At 36.0% G+C, this 24,395-nt stretch overlaps 1 protein-coding gene across 1 annotated transcript in view; it reads right to left on the minus strand.

The window, feature by feature from the left end:
- The window catches only part of LOC125246920 (NACHT, LRR and PYD domains-containing protein 14-like), a 26,801-nt gene extending 2,665 nt beyond the window's left edge, over positions 1-24,136 (minus strand). Inside the window, exons 1-18 of the mRNA XM_048158057.1 lie at positions 23,830-24,136; positions 23,377-23,427; positions 22,585-22,681; positions 22,369-22,496; positions 21,896-21,963; positions 21,466-21,582; positions 20,621-20,933; positions 17,481-17,612; positions 17,203-17,237; positions 17,072-17,106; positions 16,796-16,832; positions 16,189-16,249; positions 15,861-15,924; positions 12,258-13,023; positions 7,914-8,069; positions 5,992-6,165; positions 1,820-1,993; positions 319-492 (exon numbers count right to left, since the gene is read on the minus strand). Of these exons, the coding sequence (XP_048014014.1) occupies positions 319-492; positions 1,820-1,993; positions 5,992-6,165; positions 7,914-8,069; positions 12,258-13,023; positions 15,861-15,924; positions 16,189-16,249; positions 16,796-16,832; positions 17,072-17,106; positions 17,203-17,237; positions 17,481-17,612; positions 20,621-20,671 (1,859 nt within the window). The 5' untranslated portion in view covers positions 20,672-20,933; positions 21,466-21,582; positions 21,896-21,963; ... (2 more) ...; positions 23,377-23,427; positions 23,830-24,136. The remainder of the gene's footprint in view (positions 1-318; positions 493-1,819; positions 1,994-5,991; positions 6,166-7,913; positions 8,070-12,257; positions 13,024-15,860; positions 15,925-16,188; positions 16,250-16,795; positions 16,833-17,071; positions 17,107-17,202; positions 17,238-17,480; positions 17,613-20,620; positions 20,934-21,465; positions 21,583-21,895; positions 21,964-22,368; positions 22,497-22,584; positions 22,682-23,376; positions 23,428-23,829) is intronic.
- Between the last annotated feature and the right edge of the window lie 259 nt (positions 24,137-24,395).

Here is a 24,395-nt window from a genome sequence, read left to right on the forward strand (position 1 = left end):
TTTTCCATTGTTTTTGCTTTGTACAATAACTTGTTGAATTTGAGCTGAGAAAGTTAAGTTAGACATGATGCATTGAGAAAGACACAAATACTCAGCTCATTTTCCAACACTCTGCCTGCACCTCTTGTCTGGAAGATTAATTAACAAGGTTTTGACTATTTTTGATATGCAACAAAAATTGTGACAGAGAGAGCAACAGTAAGACTGGACCAAACACACTGTGAAGCAGGGATGGTCAATTATTATTGTTGACATAAAATATAACACCATGTACTACACCTAATAATCCCTTTAGCAGTATAAAGATAAAATACTCACGAGAGTTTCTCCAGTTTACACTGAGGATGTTTCAGTAGATCTGAAAGCAGCTTCATTCCTGATCCTCCAAAGCGATTCCCAGTCAGGTCCAGCTCTCTCAGATGAGACAGGTTTGATCTCAGAGCTGAACTCAATTTATCACAACCTTCTTCTCCAATGTAGCAAAATTGCAACCTATAATAGCAATAATATTCTCAGTTCTACAAATCATTGAACAAAACTGATTAGCATAAATTTATATTGCACACTGTACTGGTTGAAAAGAAAAAAACTCATTTGAATGGATCTGACCAAATATATTGTTTAAGTAGTAAATGTTACGTAAATGGTTATTACATATATAATTCTACTTATCAGTTTAACATGTTCTTTGTTTTTTGCATGCACACAAAAGGGCAGGCAAATATCAAATCATCTCCTTGTCTGTGCTCTTACGGTACTATACTGCAAACATTGATCTTTCAATTAATCGTGCCAGAGAATTGAAAATTGAATTTATCTTGGCATAGTTGAATAACAAGAGTTCAGTACATGGAAATGACATACAGTGAGTCTCAAACTCCATTGTTTCCTCCTTCTTATGTAAATTTGATTTGTGCAAAAGACCTCCGAAAAACAGGCGAATCTCAACATAACACCGACTGTTACGTAACAGTCGGGATCATTAATATGTACGCCCCCAATATTTGCATATGCCAGCCCATGTTCAAGGCATTACACAAGGGCAGCCAGTATTAACGTCTGGATCTGTGCACAGCTGAATCATCAGACTAGGTAAGCAAGCAAGAACAACAGCCAAAAATGGCAGATGGAGCAATAATAACTGACATGATCCATGATATCATGATATTTTTAGTGATATTTGTAAATTGTCTTTCTAAATGTTTCGTTAGCATGTTGCTAATGTACTGTTAAATGTGGTTAAAGTTACCATCGTTTCTTACTGTATTCGTGGAGACAAGAGCCGTCGCTATTTTCATTATTAAACACTTGCAGTCTGTATAATTCATAAACACAACTTCATTCTTTATAAATCTCTCCAACAGTGTGTAATGTTAGCTTTAGCCACGGAGCACTATCAAACTCATTCAGAATCATCATCATCATCATCATCATCATCAACAAAATACATGCCATACTTATGTGAATTTGTAAAGATGCATTTTGAGAGTTATATTAGCTGTGTGAACTTCAGTATTGTTTATGCAATGTTTAATGGAGTTGCGAGCTTGGGGGCGGGGAGCACGGGCATTTAAAGGTGTACACACACCAAATCAGAGCATTTTTAATCCCACCCCAAAACAGGCAGTTAAAACATGGTATAATAAATGATCTGTGGGGTATTTTGTGCTGAACCTTCACAGGCACATTCTGGAGACACCTTAGACTTATATTACATCTTGTGAAAAAGGGCTCTAGGGCACCTTTAAAAGAAAAACAGTCTAAAACTGAGAAGCAGCTTGTAATCATACTATAATTCAAGGAAACTATAAATACTCACGAGAGTTTCTCCAGTTTACACTGAGGATCTACCAGTAGCTCTGAAAGCAGATTTATTCCCAAATCTTCAAAGCGGTTCTCACTCAGGTCCAGCTCTCTCAGATGAGACAGGTTTGGCTTTAGAGCTGAAGTCAGAACAGCACAACCTTCTTCTCTAATGCTGCAAGATTTCAACCTGTGTGTGGAGACAAGGAGGAGAGGTGATTTAAAAAATACAATACAATAAAAAAATATCAAACAGAAACACAGGGGAGCTAATGTTACATAAGCTAATGTTCTAAAAATCAAAATAATTCAGATGGTAAGGAATTACCCAACTAGACATCATTATTGTAACGACTATGTACTACTCTATAGTTCTGTTTTAATGTCATTGTGTGTTTTCCCTATACTGGGGCACGTTCAAACTCAAACCGGTGCGCAACGTTCGGCTACGGTTTCCGGGTTAAACGTCATGTTTCCTGGAAACGGTGTGCAATGGTGTGCAACAGGTTTGAGATACGTTTTCTCTTGTTTGGTGGGTGCGTCAGAAATGTCAGCCCAATCAGCAGCAACATTAAAGAGTATTAAAGAGACAGCTTGCACAATGGGTATTGATGTAACATAAAAATACTATATATTTTGCTATTGTATTGTGAAGTGACACTTTCATAAACTTTTCTATACTCCTCTGATTATATAATGGTAAATATTACAATATCAAAGCACAACAACAGTCATCAGCAATAATGATAAGCCTAATACTCACAATAAAAATAATATAGATCATAACACAGTGATAAAGAATATATAGATAAAGAAGTGGATTATCCTTCACCTGAAATGTTTGTCTTTTCATGCTGAAATGCAAGGCAAGATCACAATAATTAGGAACCACAGTTTCCACAGTTTTTCTCTTTTATTCTGGATGGCAAGGGCAGTGACTGTAACATCAGCATATTTTGCAGTATTAAACACGTATTTAAACCGATTTAATCAGGCTCTGAAAATTCTTCCAAAAGAACACAAATAATGGCCTTCTCAGCTGCCATAGTTGCAACTCTTGCGTCATCAGAACAGGGTGTTCAACGCACCACCGTTTCCGTTTAAAAAACTTTTTGCAACGTTTTGTTGGGGCTGAACGCAGCCCTGGCTTGCCTGTGTTCTCTTTGCTTATTAGTTTCCATGGTTATAAATTAGTCACACACCTGTTTTGGTTCCTGTTAATTATCTGTTCTGTGCATTTAAGCCCTTAGTTCTCTTTGTTCAGTGTTAGGTCTCGATTATGTTATGGTTGCATTCTATGAGTTTTTCTAAAATTTATTTCTAAATACTGTTTGTTTCGCTGAATCTCCTGTGTTGTGTTTATTGCTGCAGCAGAATGTTACAATCCACAGATGGCATTTGCAAAAAATCCAATTAAATCTGGATAGTTTCAGATACATGAACAGCTTTATTCATTTAAAATTTTCAGTTATCACATCTTGTTATTTTCTAAGAAAATCTTGGTTAATCCCATTTTAAATGGAATGCCGTTCCCTTTGAAATTCACTCCCAGGACTGAACCAAGTCAACTAACTTTCATTAGAGTATTAGTAGACTGTCTGCTTAATTTCTGCTAAAATTCAATTTTGATACTCCCAACAGACACTTAACTGACTATGGGCCTGTCCACACGGAGATGAGTTTAGCTGTATATGCAAAAAATCTTTATCGTATAGGCGTTTCGTCCAGACAGATCGGGCGTTTTCAGAAGGTGAAACCGCTATTTTTTTGAATCCGGGTCCAAGAGTAAATACATCTGAAAACACCAATCTAATCTGTACAGCCAATCCGTATATTTTGTGAAACGATGATGTCATCACCCCACATGTAGACCCTAGTCAGTCCCGCTAACAGCACAAAACAATAACAACAGTAACAACAATAGCAGACTACATGCTTGTGTTTGTGCTGCAGAAGCTACCAAGGCTAAAGATTTTTTTTAAAATAAAGCTTTATTTCTAAGCTTTACTAAAGTTTGTAAACAGCACGCAAGGATTAAGTGTCTTATTCTCCATTTCTAGTGTATCTCTGTGGCAGAATTATAGTGCCACATACTGGTCTGGCATGTATACTACATAGTTTTGAGTCAGTTTCAGTGATTTCGTGTGTACACAAATATTTCTTGAGACGAGGAAAAAAAAAAAAAAATCGGATAGGGAAAGCTCTGGCTTTGTGTGGATGTAGCCTATAAGTACAGAACCCCGGACATGACATGCAGGAAAAAATAGTAGGCTAAATTGTGCGCATGATTTACTCTTTTGTTCCCTCGATTTATAAATCATTTATAAATTGAGGGAACGAAGAGTAAATTGTGCACACGTTTTAGTAAATTGAGGGAACGGATTAGTAAATTGTGCGCACGAATTAATAAATCGAGGGAGCAATTTAATTTTTTTTCTTGCATGTCATGTGCGGGGCTCCATATATAAGTAAATTTGCAACTACATGTCAACTTCTTCTACAATTCTACTAACCCGAACCTAACAGTCTACTAATAGCTACTCTAATGAGAGTCATTTGACAAGTAGTTGCAAAGTTACTTATAGTAAGTATAAAATCTAAAGTGGATCATCAAAATAAAGTGTACTCTTAAGGATTAAGATGTTAATATTATCTTGAAAGCATGCTTTGCAGTAAAAGGAGCCAGTGTTGTTTGTCATCTAAAATCAAGAGGCAACTTGTAATCAAACTACAACTCAAGCAAACTTTAAAGGGGTCATGAACTGAGAAATCAAATTTTCTTTGAGCTTTTGACATATAAGAGGTCATCATACTATAAGAATATCCCGTAAGTTTTAGAGCTGAAAACTTCCTTGTTAGTCCAAAAAAAGCTTTAATTGACACCAGACCCAGAAAATGACAGTATTTACAAAGTGGGGATCTATGACGTCAAAGGGCAGCAAGCACCGCCTCCGCAGAAGATGTTCAACGCCTACTTCATCTCTGCATGTTTAGCCCCGCCCACTGATTCACGCATGACATGCATAATAACTTAGGCCTATGTGGTGCTAAACCAGATCGAGCTACCAAGCAATAAACATGTGCAGTGCCTGGACTCGACAGTAATGCAACAACATGTCAGTAACTGTGTTAATTCTAATGCCTGATCTGATATCAATGATTCATGTACAGTCAGATGATCTTTGTCTGTGTGTCAGTAAATCAAACCAGTGACTAAATGCTCAACTTCACCTTGTTTCTCTTAGTAGGATGAAAATAATCTGTTATTTAACAGTGATTAAATTATATAAAGAAAGCTCAAAGAAAGCCCCCTGTGTAATCGTTGGAGCAGCGCGAGCTGAAGCTGTCAATCAAACAGCGCAAGGTTATCAGTGACTGACGCACAAAACTCCCGTTTAATTCAACGAATCTTTTAGTTATATCGTGTTTGCACTGTTAGTGAAGATGAAAGCATTTGTTAGTGTACAGAAATTGAGATGCAATGACGAGATCACTGCTTTCATGAGCTCAACAACATGTCTGTGATCAACTATGTTTATCTCTGCAACCTTTCATGCCTAGATCTAAATGTAATGCAACACTTTTCACGATTAGTTAACCTTAGAGCTGTAATAGTAAAAACGTGCTAAAAGAGAGAGTAATACTTGGATATTTTCATATGCAAGGATGTCAGCCAATCACAGCAGTGGGCGTTTACACTGAAGTCTCACACAGACACGCCCCTTAAAACAGAGCGTTCAAACCAGAGGCTAAAATCAGGGTAGGAAAAATGACTTTTTTTTCATGAATTATAACAATTTTGGATGTAAAAAGCATACTAACATTATAAGTGCACCCCAGGAAACATTATAAAACAATAAACCAACGCAGTTCATGACCCCTTTAAATTTAGTTCCAAACATAGGTTCGGGAGGAGCCTAAACATTCAGTCCTGACAATCATCATTATGAGCATATATAAGCAGCAGTCACTGCGTTATCCCAGCGACAATTCTTCCAGCATCCCTCCTCCTCCCCATCTCCTCCTCTATTTCTCTTATTCTTCCTCTATGCAGTACTGTTATGGGGGGTTAAACTCGGAGCTCGAGTCGAGCCTCGGGTTCAAGCCTCCTTCGAGGACAGCAAGCCAAGTTTGTTTTAACATTAACCATTCAGACTGAATGGGCAGGCGAACTTGTGAAATACTCACAAGAGTTTCTCCAGTTTACACTGTGGATGTTCCAGTAGCTCTGAAAGCTGCTTTATTCCTGATCCTCCAAGGGGATTCTTACTCAGGTCCAGCTCTCTCAGATGAGACAAGTTTGGCTTTAGAGCTGAACACAGAGCAGCACAATCTTCTTCTCTAATGCCACAAGATTTCAACCTGTGTGTGGAGACAAGGAAATGATGGAATCTAATTCAGTATTTCAAAGATGGGTACAATAAAAATATCAGAAAAGTGAGAAACAGGCATAAAGAGTAATTAAATGGCAGACAATAAAGTTACTTCATATTTTTAGGCATTTTCTATATCAAAATAGTTAGAATAAAACTGTTTAAAGTTAGAAAAAAACATTTATCAATTTTTCAAAAACAAACACACAAACAAACAACCAAAGGCTTTTCCACGCTGTTGTCTGAGTAGTACATCGCACATGACTGACACATTTACACTTGCAGTTCAATGTCAGCATCAAGACCCGATCACCTCTCTTTGCCACAGCTTGTGAACAACGATGCAATAAGCACCTGTGCTGGACAGACAGTCTGGAGTATGGAGATGAAAGGTAAGAGTTCACAATTACCAGTCAGGCAGAGGGGCGGCGATCTGTGAAAAGTGTGAATTTCCGTCTGTAAAGATATTGGTGGAATTTCCTGATCCCAAACACTATGGCCGAGCCTCATGCTCAATCTGTGCATAATTCTGTTTGGCCATGCTAAGTGTGCACGATGCAAAGGCTATTGGCTTTTCTTCACTGCTGGGTAACATGTGGGAAATGACGGCACCAATACCATAAGGTGATGCATTGCATACAAGCTAAATGGCGATCTGAGGGTCATAGTGTGAAAGACATTTTTTTGACACCAGTTGTTGGTTTGCCTTTTTGAATGCAGCATCACACTCTGCAGACCATGGCCAGCATTTCCCTTTACCCAGCAGGGCATTCAGAGGGTTTGCTATGGTTGCCAGATTGGGTATGAATCTCCCATAACAGTTTAACAGGCCAAGAAGTGATCTCAGCTGTGTGATGTTGGATGGAGTTGGTGCATTGACAATTGCACTTACTTTTTCAGGTGACAAACCTTTGGCGTCAACTACGCAATCCAGGTATTCCAGTGAGTCCTTGAAGAAGTCACATTTCCCTTTTTCAGCAAGTCAAACTGCTCCAGTCATCCAAGGACTGCATCCAGGTTTTCCAGGTGTTCAGCTTCAGTCCTCCCAGTAAACAGAATGTCATCCAGGTAACAATGGACATTAGGCAGACCTTGTAATATTTAGTCCATAGCTCTCTGGAATATGACTGGTGCCGAACCTATCCCAAATGGAAGACGATTGTATGGGAATAGCCCAGTGTGGAAATTGTGAGGAACTTCCTGGACTCCTCCCTGACCCTCATTTGAAGGTAAGCATGTGACAAGTCCAATTTGCTGAAACGTTGTCTTCCCACTAATGAAGGGAACAGGTCCTCAATAGGTGGTAACAGACAGTGTTTAATGTGTAAGAAAGGGTTTACCATCACCTTAAAGTCACTACAGATGCACACTGCTCCGTTTTTTTTCTTTCTTTACAACAGGGACTATTGGAGTAGCCCATTCATTGTACTGCACCAGTGACAATATTCCCATTTCAGTGAGACGGTTCAGCTCTGCTTTGACTTTTGGACGAAGAACATGTGGAATGACTCGGGTCTGGCAAAACTTGGGTTTGTGTGTAATATATATATATATAATTGTGTGTGTATGTATATATATATATATATATATATATATATATATATATATATAATAAAATCAAAGGTGCCTTTTGGATTGAGAAGAAGCTAATGTGCATTCGGAAATAAGTTATTATCCAACTATCAGGCAGAGTTTACATTAAATCTGATGTAACTCAAGGAAACTATAAATACTCACAAGAGTTTCTCCACTTTACACTGAGGATCCTCCAGTAGCTCTGAAAGCAGCTTTATTCCTGATCCTCCAAGGCGATTCTCACTCAGGTCCAGCTCTCTCAGATGAGACGGTTTTGGTTGTAGAGCTGAACCTTCTCGAAAGGAGCAAGATTTCAATCTGTGTGTGAAGGGGATGGGGGGTTGGGTTGGGTGAGTACCACTTTACCTTCCACCAAAATTTAAGTTTATGCTCTATTGCACATATGGTTTCATTTGTTCTTTTATTTACCACAGATAAATGCATGCATGAAATATTGAAAATATTTTATTATCTTAAATGGCAGAGTGACAGAACATGAGCATGACTGCGTAGAAAACACAGGATTCCTTATGAGTGTGTAGTGATGTGTGTGACGTGTCTGAAACTTCACCATCATTAAATACATGGCCAATGAGGTACCGCTCTGCTTTTGTATATAAATCTGTTGTTCATGCCTCCTGGAGTGTGTCTTCGTCGAAAGCCCGCCCCTTTTCTTTCACTGCTGTGGATTGCAGAGGTACGTGTTTCTAGCAATGTAGTTTTGTTGTTTATTTTCCGTGCTATGCAGTGATATCATGCGATTTTTACTTTAGTGTGACGTCGGTCCGCAACGGCTGTGTGTGTGTGGTGTACTGCTTACCCCCAGGTAAGTTTTAATGTGGTGCATTTGCAGTGTTGGGGGAAGTTTGGCTTGAGTTACCTACAGTTATGCGTTTTAGTGCGGTGTATGGCAGCACAATAGTCAGGTCGGAGTGCCAGCTGTTAATCTACCAACTAAAGGAGCTACTATATGACTGTGTGTGTGTGTGGTTGTGAGTGTCACGTCATCTAATTATAAGGTGAGTAACTTGTTTGTTTCTCTCTTGTAAATCGTTGTATGCCTTAAAGGTGCCATCGAACATTTTTTACAAGATGTAATATAAGTCTAAGGTGTCCCCTGAATGTGTCTGTGAAGTTTCAGCTCAAAATACCCCATAGATTTTTTTTAATTATTTTTTTTAACTGCCTATTTTGGGGCATTATTAAATATGAGCCGATTTATGCTGCGCGGCCCCTTTAATTCTCGTGCTCTCCGCCCACAGAGCTCACGCTTGCCTTAAACCAGCATTTCTCAAAGTGTGGGGCGTGCCCCACTGGTGGGGAATAGAGACATGACAGGTGGAGCGCGACAAACGAGAGGAAATTTGGACATTTTTGTGCCCATCTCTATTAACCTTTTGAGTCCTGTCCCACATATGGGATTTTTATTTCTGTGCCCCTGAGAGCACGGTCCCACATATGGGATTTATAACATTCAGTGGTGTCACTTAACTGTCAGATTCAAACTGTGCTATGGCTGGCGCTGAGCCAGAGACAGACACGCTCAGCAGAGCTTGTCATTTGTCACAACTATGCAGTTTTCAACAACATAATGTTTATTTTAGGTGTCAGACATTTAAATATACATAAGTACTAGTAAAACAATGCATTTAGAGTTTGTAAAGTACATACTGATGTCTATGGAAGCAGCAGTAACAATCAATTAAAATATAATTTGCCGACGTTTTTTTCATATCAGACACACATAGTGTAAGTAACTATAAAGTTTACTCTATTTTTCTCCCAGATCACCGGCCACTTGCTTACATGGATTTCGGGAGAAATTGATGAATTCACGTGCTATAAATCCAACTGACAGGACTTGCTGAACAGCTGTGCAAACAAACATGGCGGCGCCCATCTCGCGTTATAGATCAAGATCATTTATTAACATTTTTAAACGACAAAACACACTCACTTATTCATATTTGAGAATCGGAATATCAGATAGTTGATGACATGGTAAGCAAGTTTGTGAATATTTTGAAAAAAAAGGAGAAACGAAATAAAAGCGTTACATCTGTCATACAGTGTTTATTATGGCTGCGGTGTGTGACGTGACAAGCCTGACGCGTTGCCATGGAAACAATAAAACCCTCAAATAATATTTAATTTATAATTTACATATAATAAATAAAGTTTTTAATGCTGTTATTTGATGTAATGTTTTAAAATGTAATGTTAATAAAATAAATTAATACATTTTAAATGTATTAAACTTAAAGCCTAGTTTATTAACATTTTGTTTGGGCGATTGGGGACAGGTGGGGCTCGGAACCCTTCCCTACCTCCAAAGTGGGGAATGGCAGAAAAAGTTTGAGAAACACTGCCTTAAACAGTGCATAAACAAAGTTCACACAGCTAATATAACCCTCAAATTGGACTTTACAAAGTGTTCGTCATGCATGCATCGGATTATGTGAGTACTGTTATATTGTTTACATTGATTCTGAATGAATTTGAGGCTGTGCTCCGTGGCTAACGGCTAATGCTACACTGTTGGAGAGATTTATAAAGAATGAAGTTGTGTTTATGAATTATACAGACTGCAAGTGCTTAAAAATGAAAATAGCGACGGCTCTTGTCTCCGTGAATACAGTAAGAAACGATGGTAACTTTAACCACATTTAACAGTACATTAGCAACATGCCAACGAAACATTTAGAAAGACAATTTACAAATATCACTAAAAATATCATGATATCATGGATCATGTCAGTTATTATTGCTCCATCTGCCATTTTTCGCTGTTGTTCTTGCTTGCTTACCTAGTCTGATGATTCAGCTGTGCACAGATCCAGACGTTAATACTGGCTTATGTAATGCCTTGAACATGGGCTGCCATATGCAAATATTGGGGGCGTACATATTAATGATCCTGACTGTTACGTAACAGTCGGTGTTATGTTGAGATTCGCCTGTTCTTCAGAGGTCTTTTAAACAAATGAGATTTATACAAGAAGGAGGAAACAATGGAGTTTGAGACTCACTGTATGTCTTTTCCATGTACTGAACTCTTGTTATTCAACTATGCTGAGGTAAATTCAATTTTTGATTCTAGGGCACCTTTAAGTTGAGAGTGTAATAAATGTTTATGTTTAGGGTCCTCGTTACAGGCATTGCATCGCTCTTTCTCTCTCTCTCTCTAACCCTCGCTCTGGGCCGCGCTGCTGCTTTGGGTCATCAACACTTCTGGTCCAGTGGCTAAGTGGGCCGGATATTTGTTTTCTTTTTGTGGTCATCATTTTTGTTTGGGTTAATTTGTTTGTTTTTTTTTTTATTTGTATTGATTTATTTTTTGTATTACTGTCATCAATTCTCAGATTTTTGTGATTTTGACTGTGTGATAACAGTCATTATTAATTGGAGTGATTACCGCTATGCGGTATTCGTGATCTCGGTTATATTGCAATCTTGAGCCGTTATCAGTTCTGAGTTTGTGTGATCTTTGTTGTGACAGTGTACGTCGTTTGTTTTGTCTCTAATTTACATTTACATTTATTCATTTGGCAGACGCTTTTATCCAAAGCGACTTACAAGTGAGGAATACAACAAGTGAGTCGTCATGACGAGGCAAATAGACAAGAAGTGCTCATAATACAAGTTATAGGCAGTGCTCAGATTATCTTAAGATACAATAGAGAGGGATTAGAGGAAGTGAAAGGATAGGAATAAGTAGGTTTTTTTTTTTTTTTTTTTTATTAGGATGAGGTTAAGTGCTCACGAAAGAGATGGGTTTTCAGCTGTCTTTTGAATATTGCCAGGGATTCCGCATTCCGGATGGAGGCAGGAAGATCGTTCCACCAGCAAGGAACAGTGAACGAGAACGAGAATTTGTATTTTTATTTGTAAACTTATTTTGTCCATTTGAGTATTGCAAGTTTTCTTGGTTTTGTTTATATTTGTGTAGTGCATTGATTCTGACTGTTTGTTTATTTATGTTGTTTTGTCTTCTAAAGTGTTTTTTTTTGTGTGTTTTGCAGGAGCTGAGTGTTCCTTGGGAGCGGGCTGGTGCTGAGTTGCACAGGCTTCACTTCAATACGGGTTGTCATTAATGCTGTGTCACTTTCTGGTTTATTATTTGAAGTGATTTTTGTGGATGTGATTCTGATTTGCGGGATTTCTTTTGTGCACTGGGTGCACTATACTAGCCCGCTTCTCATAAAGGAAGCCTCAGCCCCTGCATCGATCAATTTCTTGTTTCTTTTTTTTCTTTTGCTCCCTTCCGACTAAGACAATTAAATGCTGTGTTTGGGGTATTAAATTTTGTAAACTCTTTTAACTTTAATAAAAATATCTGTTTAAACGGAAACCCACGGCTCTTGCCTTTTCTAAGTGGAACTTATTTGCGTGTTCCTTTGGTAATTCCCCTGTTATTTCGGGGTGGCATAGTCACTACAAACCAGCCACTTACTACAAGTGCATTTACACAACATTTAAATAAATGACAACTGATAATTCACTTACATTTTAGTTTCTTCTGGCTTCTGTTGTTCATCAGCAACACTTTCTCCTTCGTGGACTTTGGCAGAGGGACTCAGTGTATTTACTGATGTGTTTTCTTGTGTAGTTGTGCAGCTGTTGCTCTGATCACCACTTGTACTCTGGTTAAAATCACAGACCCTTGTCACAAGATCAACATACTCAGAAGGGATTTTGTTGGCTGCTGTTGGGTGAGAGGTTATCCAGATGAGAACATTTGGAAACACTGTTCCTTCAATGAGGTTTGTAAGCAGATCATTAACTGAAGCTGACTGATCAAAATAATTCATCTTTGTGCAGTTCTCGAAATCCAGTGGAAACTTTGCTTCATGTAAACCATACAATATTAACAAGATCTTGTCAGAGTCATTCAGTATCAAATTTTCACTACATTCACAGCAGTTTTGAACAAGCTCAATTAAACTGATCCCATGCTCTATTTCTACAAATATATTCAGTTTCTGGAAGTGTATTGGAAAGATATATTTTATTTCTTGATTTGCTTTTTCATCAGCCCAGTCCAGTATGAACTTCACCACAGAGGGGATTTTCCCGGTGTCAGATTCTGCCTTTGTCAGCACAGTTCTGATACTGCTTTTAAAGATGTCATTGTATCTGATCAGTCTTCCATCAGTGCTTCCTTCAGTAAACAAGAAATCTGTGCCGGCATCACTGCTTTGTCTGATGTGCAATTCTTCATGTTCCTTTTGATATTCTCTCTTTAGTGCCAGTTTCAACCTAGCGGACCTATCTGATATTCAGGGAGAAAACACAGTTACATTATATAAAAAATGAAATAATATATTAAATTCAGCTTTTGCTGATCCATAGTTTAAAATGAAAAACTTTTTTCTGATACTTTTTTTTAATATGTATAGGTATAATATGTAAAAGTTAATCACATTTGATTATTTTAACAATTCTCTTATGCACCCATTTTCTCTGATTTACGAGCACCGAAATACCACTCTGGTCTCATTGTTTATATGTAGATATTAGTGTGTAATATTTACAGGTACAAAAGATTTAGATTGCAGTGCAAATATAAAATTGATTACTTCTATGAATTTATGTTGTGTTTTTGGTGTATTTTACGGTTCTATTATCAGTCACAGCCACTATACTGAGAAAACACATTTTCTGTTCAATGGTAAACAAAATAAATATTGCCTAAGTAATGGTTAAACAATTAGAGAAATGTTTTTCATTTTAAGGTTTTAAAGTATAGTACCATTTGTCATTTCATATTAAGTAAAAGAGTAAACAGCATTTAATAAATGTGATTGAAAATGCAATGTTATTAATATGACAACTGTATACAGTAGAATCAACATATTTATGAATAATAAAAGCGTGGCATTAATAAGGATTTGCAAAACTGTGAAGTTGTTCATAAGTAAACTATTAGCATTTTAGATGCTGTCAATATTGTACATTTTAGTGTAGCCATAAATGTAAGTAAATGTACATGTGGTAGATCCTCACTTTATGTAAAAATTCATATATTTCTCCAAGGAGATTTTGTCTCCTCAAAAAAAAAAAAAAAAAAATGGATGAGAAAATAATTGATATTACAAAAAATAAAACTATTATTACAAAATGTGACATTAAAAAGTGTATAAAGCACTAATTTTTCTAAAGTGAGACTGTCCAACAGCGACATCTGCAGGTAAAATTACAGCAGGAGTCTCCCATGAGACCATTGAGTTTAAACAGATTGAGAATGAATGAGGGAAAGTCATGTGAGAGGAGGCAGTGCCTCAATCGCATTATGATTGAATATGATTGGTATGATTTAATCACTTTATTATTATTAATTTGTCATTTTATGTTTACTATTACATATTTTACTTATTTCCTTGCTCTTGCAATGCTTTCTATTCTTGTTTAATCTTATGACTGTGTGAAGTGATGTTTGTCTTCACAAGTAAGAGGATGTCTCCATTTCAAGGTTTTATCGTCACTGGACGATGTTGTGAAGCAGTAATTTTCCATTGTTTTTCCCTTAGTATAATAACACTTGTTGGAATTGTACTGTTCAGACGAAGTCAGAGCATTTAGTGTAACATCTAGATGAAGTCTGAACTTTGAAACATACGCAACTAAAAATATTAATTAAACTCTGCTCTTTTATTATCATCACTTTCTCAGGTTTTCTCAGTCAATCTCTCAGGCTGATGGGAAACTGTTAATAGAGTCTTGAGGTAAAAGTCTAGACGTCCTGTTGACAGGTTTGCTGGGTTGCACACACCAGACAAAATAGATATCTTTTGACAAGATCTGGCGTCTGGGGCTGGATTTGATATTTCTGACGTGGAGATTTAATCCGACCTAACAGTGTACAAATTTGATAACTGATGGAAAAATAAGTTGACTATTAAAAAGAAAAGCTGATCATTAGTTTACAAATAATATACACTGTTGTTTAAATTACTAACTTTAGCTATTTTGGAATAAATGTAAAAATGCGTAAAAACAAAAACTTGATGAAATTTATAATTGGCTTTAAAGGTCCCGTTTTTCGTGTTTTTTGAAGCTTTGATTGTGTTTATAGTGTGCAATATAACATGTGTTCATGTTTCGCGTGTAAAAAAACACAGTATTTTTCACATAATTTACTTATCTGTATACCGCTGTTTCCACTGTCATAAAAACGGGCTGATGACTTCCTTGTTCTATGAAGTCCCTCCTTCAGAAATACGTAACGAGTTCTGATTGTGCCAGCGGTTCCTGTGTTGTGATTCGACAGCTCTGAGCGCACCGTGCCCGGAAAGGTCACGCCTCTTACCATAACGTGGAGATGCACGCGCTCAGTGTTATTGTAAACATGTCTTTAATTTTACCCTATCAATTTGAGCCGGAATCAGACCCGGTGATTGGACTGCGGGATGAAAATAACAGTGTTTCGACGACATGGCGACAAACACACTCTACAAACGCAACTCTTGTGTATTCCTGTGGGCGGAGGTTAGTCAAAAAACTGTTTTAGTGACGTCATTAAAGAAGGAAGTAGAGGGATGTAGTCCAAACTGGCCGTTCGATGTAGGCGACTTCTGTTAAATAAAATATCTCGCTTGGCATTGAACTTTGAGCTTTAACATTTTACAGATTTTATTTATACTCTAACAACAACATTACACACTAACTAAAGTTTGAAACATGGGATCACGAAGAACGGGACCTTTAATAAATAGAAATTTAGTTATAGCAAAAATTACAAAATAGAATTGTATTTGGTCTCTCTTTTTAATGTAATATTTATTTAACCAGGAAAATTAAGAGTAACATAAATTTACATTTGATACAATATATTAAAAAAAAAAAGTGTGGCGTCCTCATTTTAAAACACCACCACATACCACTGATATATGAATACTCATGAGATCACATTGGAAATACTGTTAGTGGCTACAAATTTTTGTAGTTCTTGGAAAATTTGTATTTGCATAAAATTATTAAGACAATTTAACTCTCTAAATAAACTGCAGTTTGAATTCCACTACCTTGGTGGGGTAAATCCAGATAGCAGAATGCAAAGCAAAACATTATTTCTCCATTTAATCTCTTTTTTTATGTTGTTGTTGTTACCTGAGCGTTCATTCTGCTGTGTGTTTACTGAACCCGCTCTGGAAGGTCTGTCAGGTTTGAAGCTCTGAAATATGTTTTAGTAAAACTCAGTTAAATGATTGTTTGTCCAAATACATCTTACAAATGGTATTTGAATAAACTACAAGCAACATAGGCTGCATATACTCCATTCTTTAAAGTTTAGGATTAGGTCCAATAAGGTACAAAACATGATTTGAAATATTATGTAAAGCAATACTGGTTTATGGTATCAAATTTATGTGAATATTTAAAAAAAGATGAGTTTCACTTATGTTCTAACACACACACACACACACACAACCCGGACCTGTTGAGTGGCAACTCCACTGGTTAATGGCTTGATTGGCATTAAAGTCTCATGCTCACTTCTGTGGATGAAAATAAAACTAATAATTATAAGGCTTACTGTAATTAATTATTATGTAAACAATGACACCAAGAAAACATGGATTTTCTGTCTTTTAGTAGGTCGGTATCAGTGACTGCTCATTACAATGTTCTCTTTTAAATCATGGCTGTCAGATGAAACATTTCTGAATAATGATTACTAAAGTAAACGATCAATCTAGGTAACCTACATTCTGGTGCTACTTTTTTAAGTGTCTCATGTCATTCCACAGTCTCTTTTAATCGGTAATTCACCTTGCATCTCAAAAATTTAAACAGAATGTTAAAAATGTCCTCAGAGGAGGTCCGTGTACTTTGAACTGTGTTAGTTTTTTGAATAATGACTTATATTTGGTTCATTTTCAATAAAATTGTTTTAAATATATACATCCACATCAGTGTAATTTATATAAAACTCAGTGTTTGACATCACTGTGGTATAAGTTCTTAAAGATGAACAGCTAAAAACAGTGATGTAATTGGACCCTTTTAAGTGTAACTGACAGAAACAAGCAGAGCTCTCTTACCTTTCACATTTTTCAGTCTCCTCCATTTCACTGCCACCTGTTAAAATAAAAGTTAAAACCTTTAAAGCCTAAATATTACTATTGTTACGATTCAAAAACTTTAATAAAAGCATTCTAAGTTTCTCATTTGTTGTGCCTTAAGTCTCACAGTCCTCCCTAGTGGAAAAACCCACACACTAAAAAAAGTGTACACTGCAAATTATCATGTCATTACAGATTTTTTAATCAAATTATCCAGTAGGTTTTATATTTTCTTTAGTACAAAGTGATACTCACTGTGTTTGTACATAAGTAGAGAGGCATTTCGAAAACTGTGAAAAAAGTCACACTTTAAGAACTTTTTTTATGTGTTAGATTTAATTAGATTACAATTAGATTTTGTTTTATTCAAAGAAAACAACTGGTACCTGAATTCGAGACTTTGTTGAAACTTGAATTCAGTCTTTGAAGAAAAGTTCCAGAAACGCAAAAAGTTACACATTGTGTATGTGAGTCACTGCAAAGCTTATGTTAAATTTCTCTCTATAATATTTAAGCCATGCAAGTTGCATGTAAACGAATCATAGACAAATAAGTATCAAGATGATGAAGAAACAGATGTAAAAAAAAAAATGTTTCTGAAAAGCAATACCCTCTAAAATTTGGTAGTTGCACTGTGGCACATGATGTATATATATTTGTATACCTCTGATACACTGCTGTCATCAAAAAGATACCAGTGTTGATCTTCACATTTGATCTCTGCATTATAGTGTCCAGAGTTAAAGCTGCCATAACGGTTTACTATAGCATACAGCTCATATTTCCGGGAGGAAACCTGAAAAGGAAAAACATTTGTGAAACCTTTGAAAATATCTGTATTCTGCATTAATTACTCATAAAATGGTCTGATCTCAAGTAACCCACAAAAACACAAAAAAACAAAAACAAAGCAACAACAACACACACTCTGATTAAAATAATAAAACAAACAATTGTACTTGTCACTGTATTATTGACATTAATGCACAATGTGTTTATATTTTGTATGGTGTATTTATTTGCATTTTTATATATTTTATGTGTGTGTGGGGGGGGGGGGGGGGGTCTATGATATTAGACTGCGTAGCCTATAATAAAAGTTAATGAATTTCAAACCTGAACCAAACATATTTTTATTCAAAGATCAACAGTCTGTCATTAGTCTTTAGTCTGCCACAAAAAAACAACATTAAAAGCATGAACTCAAATGTCATTGTGAAAAGAAAAAAACAATGACTGTTGTAACTAACAGTGCATAAATCAGACCTTTCTGTATAGCCTAATGTACACAGTGCTGCGAACAATCAGTCACTCCGTGTACGCGTGCATCACTGTCCTCCTCGCGGCTGCAGCAACTTACGCTCTCTTCATTAAGATTAAGAAGCTTCTAAATAAACTCTCAGTAGAGAGGAAGCAATAGCAAGGATGTGGGATCAGCCTTCCACAAAGAGCTCCAGGGCCCAGAAAGCCTCAAAAAACCTAACGTTACAAAATAAAAGCCCCGCAAGCCTTAAGCAGGGAGCTGCAGTCACTGCAAGATAAATGAATCTCCCTTAGCAGAGAAGTGACCTGCTAAGCTCACCTAAGACCAAAAAGAGTAGAGACAGACAGCTCTTCACCCAGGCAGTGAACGCACAAGTCGTGTGTGTCATCAGGTGTCAGATATCTCGGACACGGATCAGCACAATGCTTGAAACGCTTCTCAGACATAATAGAAAATTAACTTGAGACAACAATCGCAATCAGAAAAAACAGTCACTGAAGACAAAAAGAGGACAGGATAGGCTTTTGCTGGCCATTGGGATTAGCGTGATTCTGCTATTGTTTCAGACACCCGTCACACGACGGCGTTTCCCATAAGCGTTCTAGCACGCAGTGCGAGTTCCCTTTCGAAAGGGAACAAAGGGTTTTTGGCCCTTGTGCTTTTCTGCATGTGCAATGTATTAGCAATAGGAATCATAAGAAATTAATGATTCTCTTTCCAATTCTGTTTCTTTTTGTACTTTTCCTAAATAAATACTCAAAAAAGAAAAGAAAAAATTTGTGTTGCACATAATTTCAGATTTCATTAAGATGGGCCTATTACAGGGAAAAAAAAGTAACAGTTCTTGGTTTATTTGTATATATATTTATACGACGGGGCTGTTGAATGCTCGAATCTGATTGATTGACCAACGTTCTAAGCTGTGCAATTATTTTCAGGGAAACGCACGGCTAAAGTAGTTCTAGCAGATCTTTCTTGACCACACTGCAGTTTCATATCACTGCGCCAAAAGATTTCAGTTATTTCTAAGGGTCCTACAGCCTACAACCACAAAAGTACCAAAACCCACAACAACAACATTGACCAAAAAAATAAATATAGTAAACAATAGGATGAAAATGACAAATTATTTATTATTGTGTATATTGTCTTATTGTGTCCTGAAAGCAGATACTCTCTCTCTCTTTCAAACGTACACACTTTTCATAGTACAGAAACACACTCGCACAGAAATGTTTGGTCAGTGCTGCTCTGACGAATAAATCAGTAAAATAGTTTAGCAACTTAAGATACGTGACTCACCAGTGAGGTAACTGTGCTTGAGATAATCTTATAGTTTCGCTATTAGTACAGACACTGCTGTCTTGATCGATGCACAGATTTATAGGCTAATTCACATATGCTGCTTATTATCTCTCTCTCAACTGTGTTAATAATTGTATCAACTGTATTATTAGTCTATCAAGGCTCAAGCCTCTGTTACTAGTTCTGAAATTATGTTTTGGAATTAGCAACGGAGGCTTAGGATGAGATGCGTAAGAACATAGTAGAACAAAACCTGACAAACGTCATCGTAACAGTGTGTTGAGGTGTGGTAACCGTAGTATAAGTAGAATAATTGACTCGTTGAATTTTTAGAAAATAATGCACATGCATTATTTTCTAAGAATTCAACGGCCCGTCGTCAATTATTCCTTACATAATCAGCGGGTGTAAATGCTGAATTAATTTGATTCATTTATTTAAAGGGGCTCTATGTAAGATTTTTACTTTAATAAAGCATAAAAATATGTTTGCAGATATTTAGGAAACATGCTAAGTTCACCTACTTGTTTCTCAGAAAATCAATGCTACAGCCAGATATTCTGCTTTGAAATGTGCGTTCCGTATAGGAATGTCTGTCTTCGCTTTGGTCTGTGTGAAACCATGTGCTGACAGTTTATCCAATAGTATTTCGACATCACAGGTTGCCAGTTGGCGGAAAACACCGCGTATTGCAACCATGGAAACCCGCAAACAAACTGCGTCAGAGAATCGCAGATTCTACTTGACCTAAAAAGCCTCTGAATCCATCTAAATATCTCTATGAACAACAGCATATTAAAACAGATCAATCAACTCATCAGCGTACAGTGTGTAAGTCTCCTCAGCTTTCATTGTGAATTGCGCTCCCTATTGTTGCTGGCAACGGCGTCTATGAACGAGGGGGCGGGCCAAACAATATTTTGAATTTGGACCGCAGTACCTATTTTGAACACTGGGTGTCATTATTACATAGAGGCCCTTTAACCACAATTTTAATATATATATATATATATATATATATATATATATATATATATATATATTTTTTTTTTTTTTTTTTTTTTTTTTTTTTTTAACTGTGGTTAAATAAATGAATCAAATTAATTCAGCAATTACACCCGCTGATTCTTACATGCTCTTAATCACTAAAACAGTTCACTAAATCACTGAATCACTGAATCATACTACACTGGTCTGTTGTGTAAAGTACAAAAGGACCACAAAAATTGTATTACCTCAATGTGTGGACGAATCTTCACATTCAACTCATCTGTGCTGCTTGTCATATCACATCTCCTCTGTAACTGCACAATCAGTCTTTTTGGAAAGGAGATAATCTCACGATTCTGATGAGAAAAAAGTAGTTCAGAGTTACTTCTGCTTAGGCATTTACAAATCTCAGTAAAAGCTATACTCTGCTGTAGGATGATATTACTTTAATAAAAAAAAAAAGATACTTGCAGTTGTCATTTTTGACATGTTTTTACAATCACCACAGAAGAGGTTACTTTGTTCACGAGGTTTCATATATTCTTTTAAAGCGTCCTCCTAAACATGAGCAAAATGAGTATAAAATTGATAATTCAGTGGGCAAACAAGATGAGAAAGCAAAATTAGATTCATCTGGGGCTTTTGCATACAAATATTAAGAGATTATGGTTTGACAAATGCTCAGAATAAAACAACATTAAAGATCCCATTATTAAATTCAGTGTGGGTAAATTCATAAATCAATTGCAATAAAAACACACAAATGAAGAACAAATAACTTGAACAAATAACATATTATTAAATAATCTAGAGATATTCCAAAGGTCTATCCCATGTGACAGAATAAATAGGTTTAATTCTGTCAGATGGGGATGATGTTGATGATATTGTTATACTGCCTCAGTGATGATTCCTTTACTAATTTCCTTGTTTCTCTTTTTATTGAGAGTATTGCAATATTCACCAAGATTTAACAGCTTCTGTTTATCACTGGGCTCTCATTAATGAGACACCATGCATTTAGCAAGATATGGTGAAACTGACAGTTTAACTTAAATTTTTAAGATTTTTCACAGAAATTATTATTTACCACATCCTGTGAATCTTCAAAAGGGATGTGCATTAAAGAGAATTTGGTTTGTGATGATGAGGTTTCTTTATTGCAACACTTCCATGTTCTCGTTGTCTTCATAGTGCCCATAAAAATCTACAGAGTTTAAATGTAAAATTATTAGGGGAGTTATGCATTTTTTACTTGTTCATAACACTTTTGTCAAACATCTTTGCTGGTTACCATTCTGCACTAATCGTGAACCCATTTTTATTTATTATTTTAAACTATTATGGGGGTGAACATTTTCTATACAGCTATGGAAGTACTTGTTTCTAAATTTGCTGATACTGCCATGTTTCATAACACATGCTGTAATTAATCTTAAAAAAATAACATAGTGTAATAGGTTGAGACAGACAGATGGTGAGACTAAAGGCAACAAAGTAACAGTAAATATGTTAATTACCTCAGAAGCTTCAGGAGTCTCGTTAAGAATCATATTTAGATATTCTGCTGCATCTTGTTGTTTATAAACTTATTGATGGGGAGGAAACATAAAACAAACATATAAACCAGATCTTTTTGTGTGTAGGGAAGAGCAGAGATTGCTGGAAGTAAACTCAATTTGATCTGCAAACTGATATCAATGTAAAATGACAAAATCATATAACATATACTTTAAATGTTCAGTTAAATGTTTCACAAAAACATTTATTTGTACAATATTTTTTCAACTTGTTTTATGTTTTAAAATAGAACATTTTTAAATAAACCAATTTTATACATTAATTTACACATCAACACAACACTAATGTGTATCTGCTAAATTTGGGGAAACATCAGAGTTTGAGACACATTGAGTTATAAGGTGCTATAACACTCCCCAGTCTCATCTTGAACATTACCCAACAAGCCAACAAAGGTTATTTAGAAACCAACCATCAATGCCAAGGCTCGAGGTGATTCTGTGTGTAGAGATGTGGCCTTGCTTTTGGTCTAAATCATGAAACAGCTTCTTCAACCCTTCAATCAAAGCACCATCATAGGAATTGTCTCTTCTCTCCATTCTAAAATAAAAGACATCACTGTATGATAAAATTGTTTGATGTAGCCAAAACAAAACAGAGCCATGCAGTGAGAGTTTGTTGTTTTTACCTCATTACACCTTCTCTGTATTCCGGTGTCATGTAGAGGGTCTGCAGGACTGCGTTCAAGTAGCAAGTTGCCCCTTGATTCACCAAACCACTGTATTCTTAAATGAGAAATGCATTGTTAATGTATATGTCAAACCAACTGATCCTGATATAATTATCATATTGCTGCTCTCACAGCATTAGAGAACCAAATTCTTTACAGTTTTGTCCCCACACATCACACTAATGTAAGAGGCATATTGTGAGAAGAAGAAAAAATCCTTAACAATATAGAATAGGAAAAAAATGTCCTTGGCATATATGACTAGCTGTATTAACTTCCATTTATGGACATTCAAAGGGAGTTAATCCGAGCGGCAGAGCTTAGAGATGGAACGGTAAATGTCAGTAAATGACCAAAAAAAAAAACAAAGAACAAACCGAATTAACGTTAATGTGAGGGTGTTCCTAATACAACAGCTGACAGAGTGACGACAAATTTGACTTATGCTATTTCTTTCTTCTGACCAACTTAATCAATAATATTTTTCCTCTTTTAGAAAGTCGTGGAGACTCTATGGTGGATTTTTTTTTTTTTTTTTTTGCTATTGGAGCAAACAGAAACAGAAATTATATTTCCTGTTCACCGCTATTTGTTTATTTATTTATTTATTTATTTATTTGTTTGTTTTGAGCCAAAACATTATTTTTAGAGTGTAAAACGTTAATTAAAAGGTCAATGATGCATCAAAAACATTAGTGTCATACAGTGCATAATACATTATAGATTGCAAAACAGGCCGAATCCTTTTACCTTTGCAAAATCTTTTTTGATCATTCCACGAGTATTGACTCATTTGGTGCCCTATAGGAAAAATTAGATATTTCATCATCATCATCATCATCATCATAATCATCATCAAATATGGTCCAGAGAATATAAATGACCTAAAAAGATAAATCATATTAAGGCATAATTAAGTCATGTAAATAGGCCTATACCAGATGCAAATACAAAGGCACTCGCAATGAAACACCCCGTTTTTATTACACCAAGCGAAAAAGTAATGGACAGTAAGTTTAAAGCTCAGAGATACGAGGAAATGTGTTTGTGTTTGTCATGCATGTGTGTACGAGTGCATTCTGTAGATAAACAGATACCTTAATAGCCTAGTTGAAATATTTTAATATCTGTTAAAACTAGTAGCCTATAAAGCACACTATACCCATGATCATATAAAGCAAAAAGATTTTTATATGTCTTTACCTCGTTTATTGTAGGACATCTTCGATGTTCAGTAAACGCCTTGTCTTTTCAAGTATCAATGGATCGTTCAAAACTTTAGTTTGACAACATTCACAGCTGTCATTACAGCAGACAGAACAATAATGTGCTCTGTACTTCTGCTTCTGACTTTTTATATCGTTCACAGAAGCTCCTCCCCAAAGTGTTCTCAGCTTTCAAGGTAGTTATTTTAATGTAGCTTATCATTGTCCACACCTACCTAATGAAACTACCTCAGATTTACATTTTAAGAGATACAGTTTAAAGATTGTTTTATACGTTTTAAAGAACAAAAGATCTACATCGGAGATTAAGTTCAAACTACGAACCTTCATTCATTGACTAAATTTGCTGACATATATTTGTGTTTTATGAATATAACTTAGAACACAGTTTAATTGATACAACTCTCAATATGATGCACCAATGTTCTACTCACCACTTGAGGGCAACCTTGAGACACAAACTAGTACATTTAGGCTTACTTTTTTTTATTATATTTATTATATAACCGATCCGTATCAAATAATTTACACACAAAACTGCCA

The sequence above is a fragment of the Megalobrama amblycephala genome, linkage group LG15 (genome assembly GCF_018812025.1).
Source record: "Megalobrama amblycephala isolate DHTTF-2021 linkage group LG15, ASM1881202v1, whole genome shotgun sequence".
NCBI lineage: Eukaryota > Metazoa > Chordata > Actinopteri > Cypriniformes > Xenocyprididae > Megalobrama > Megalobrama amblycephala.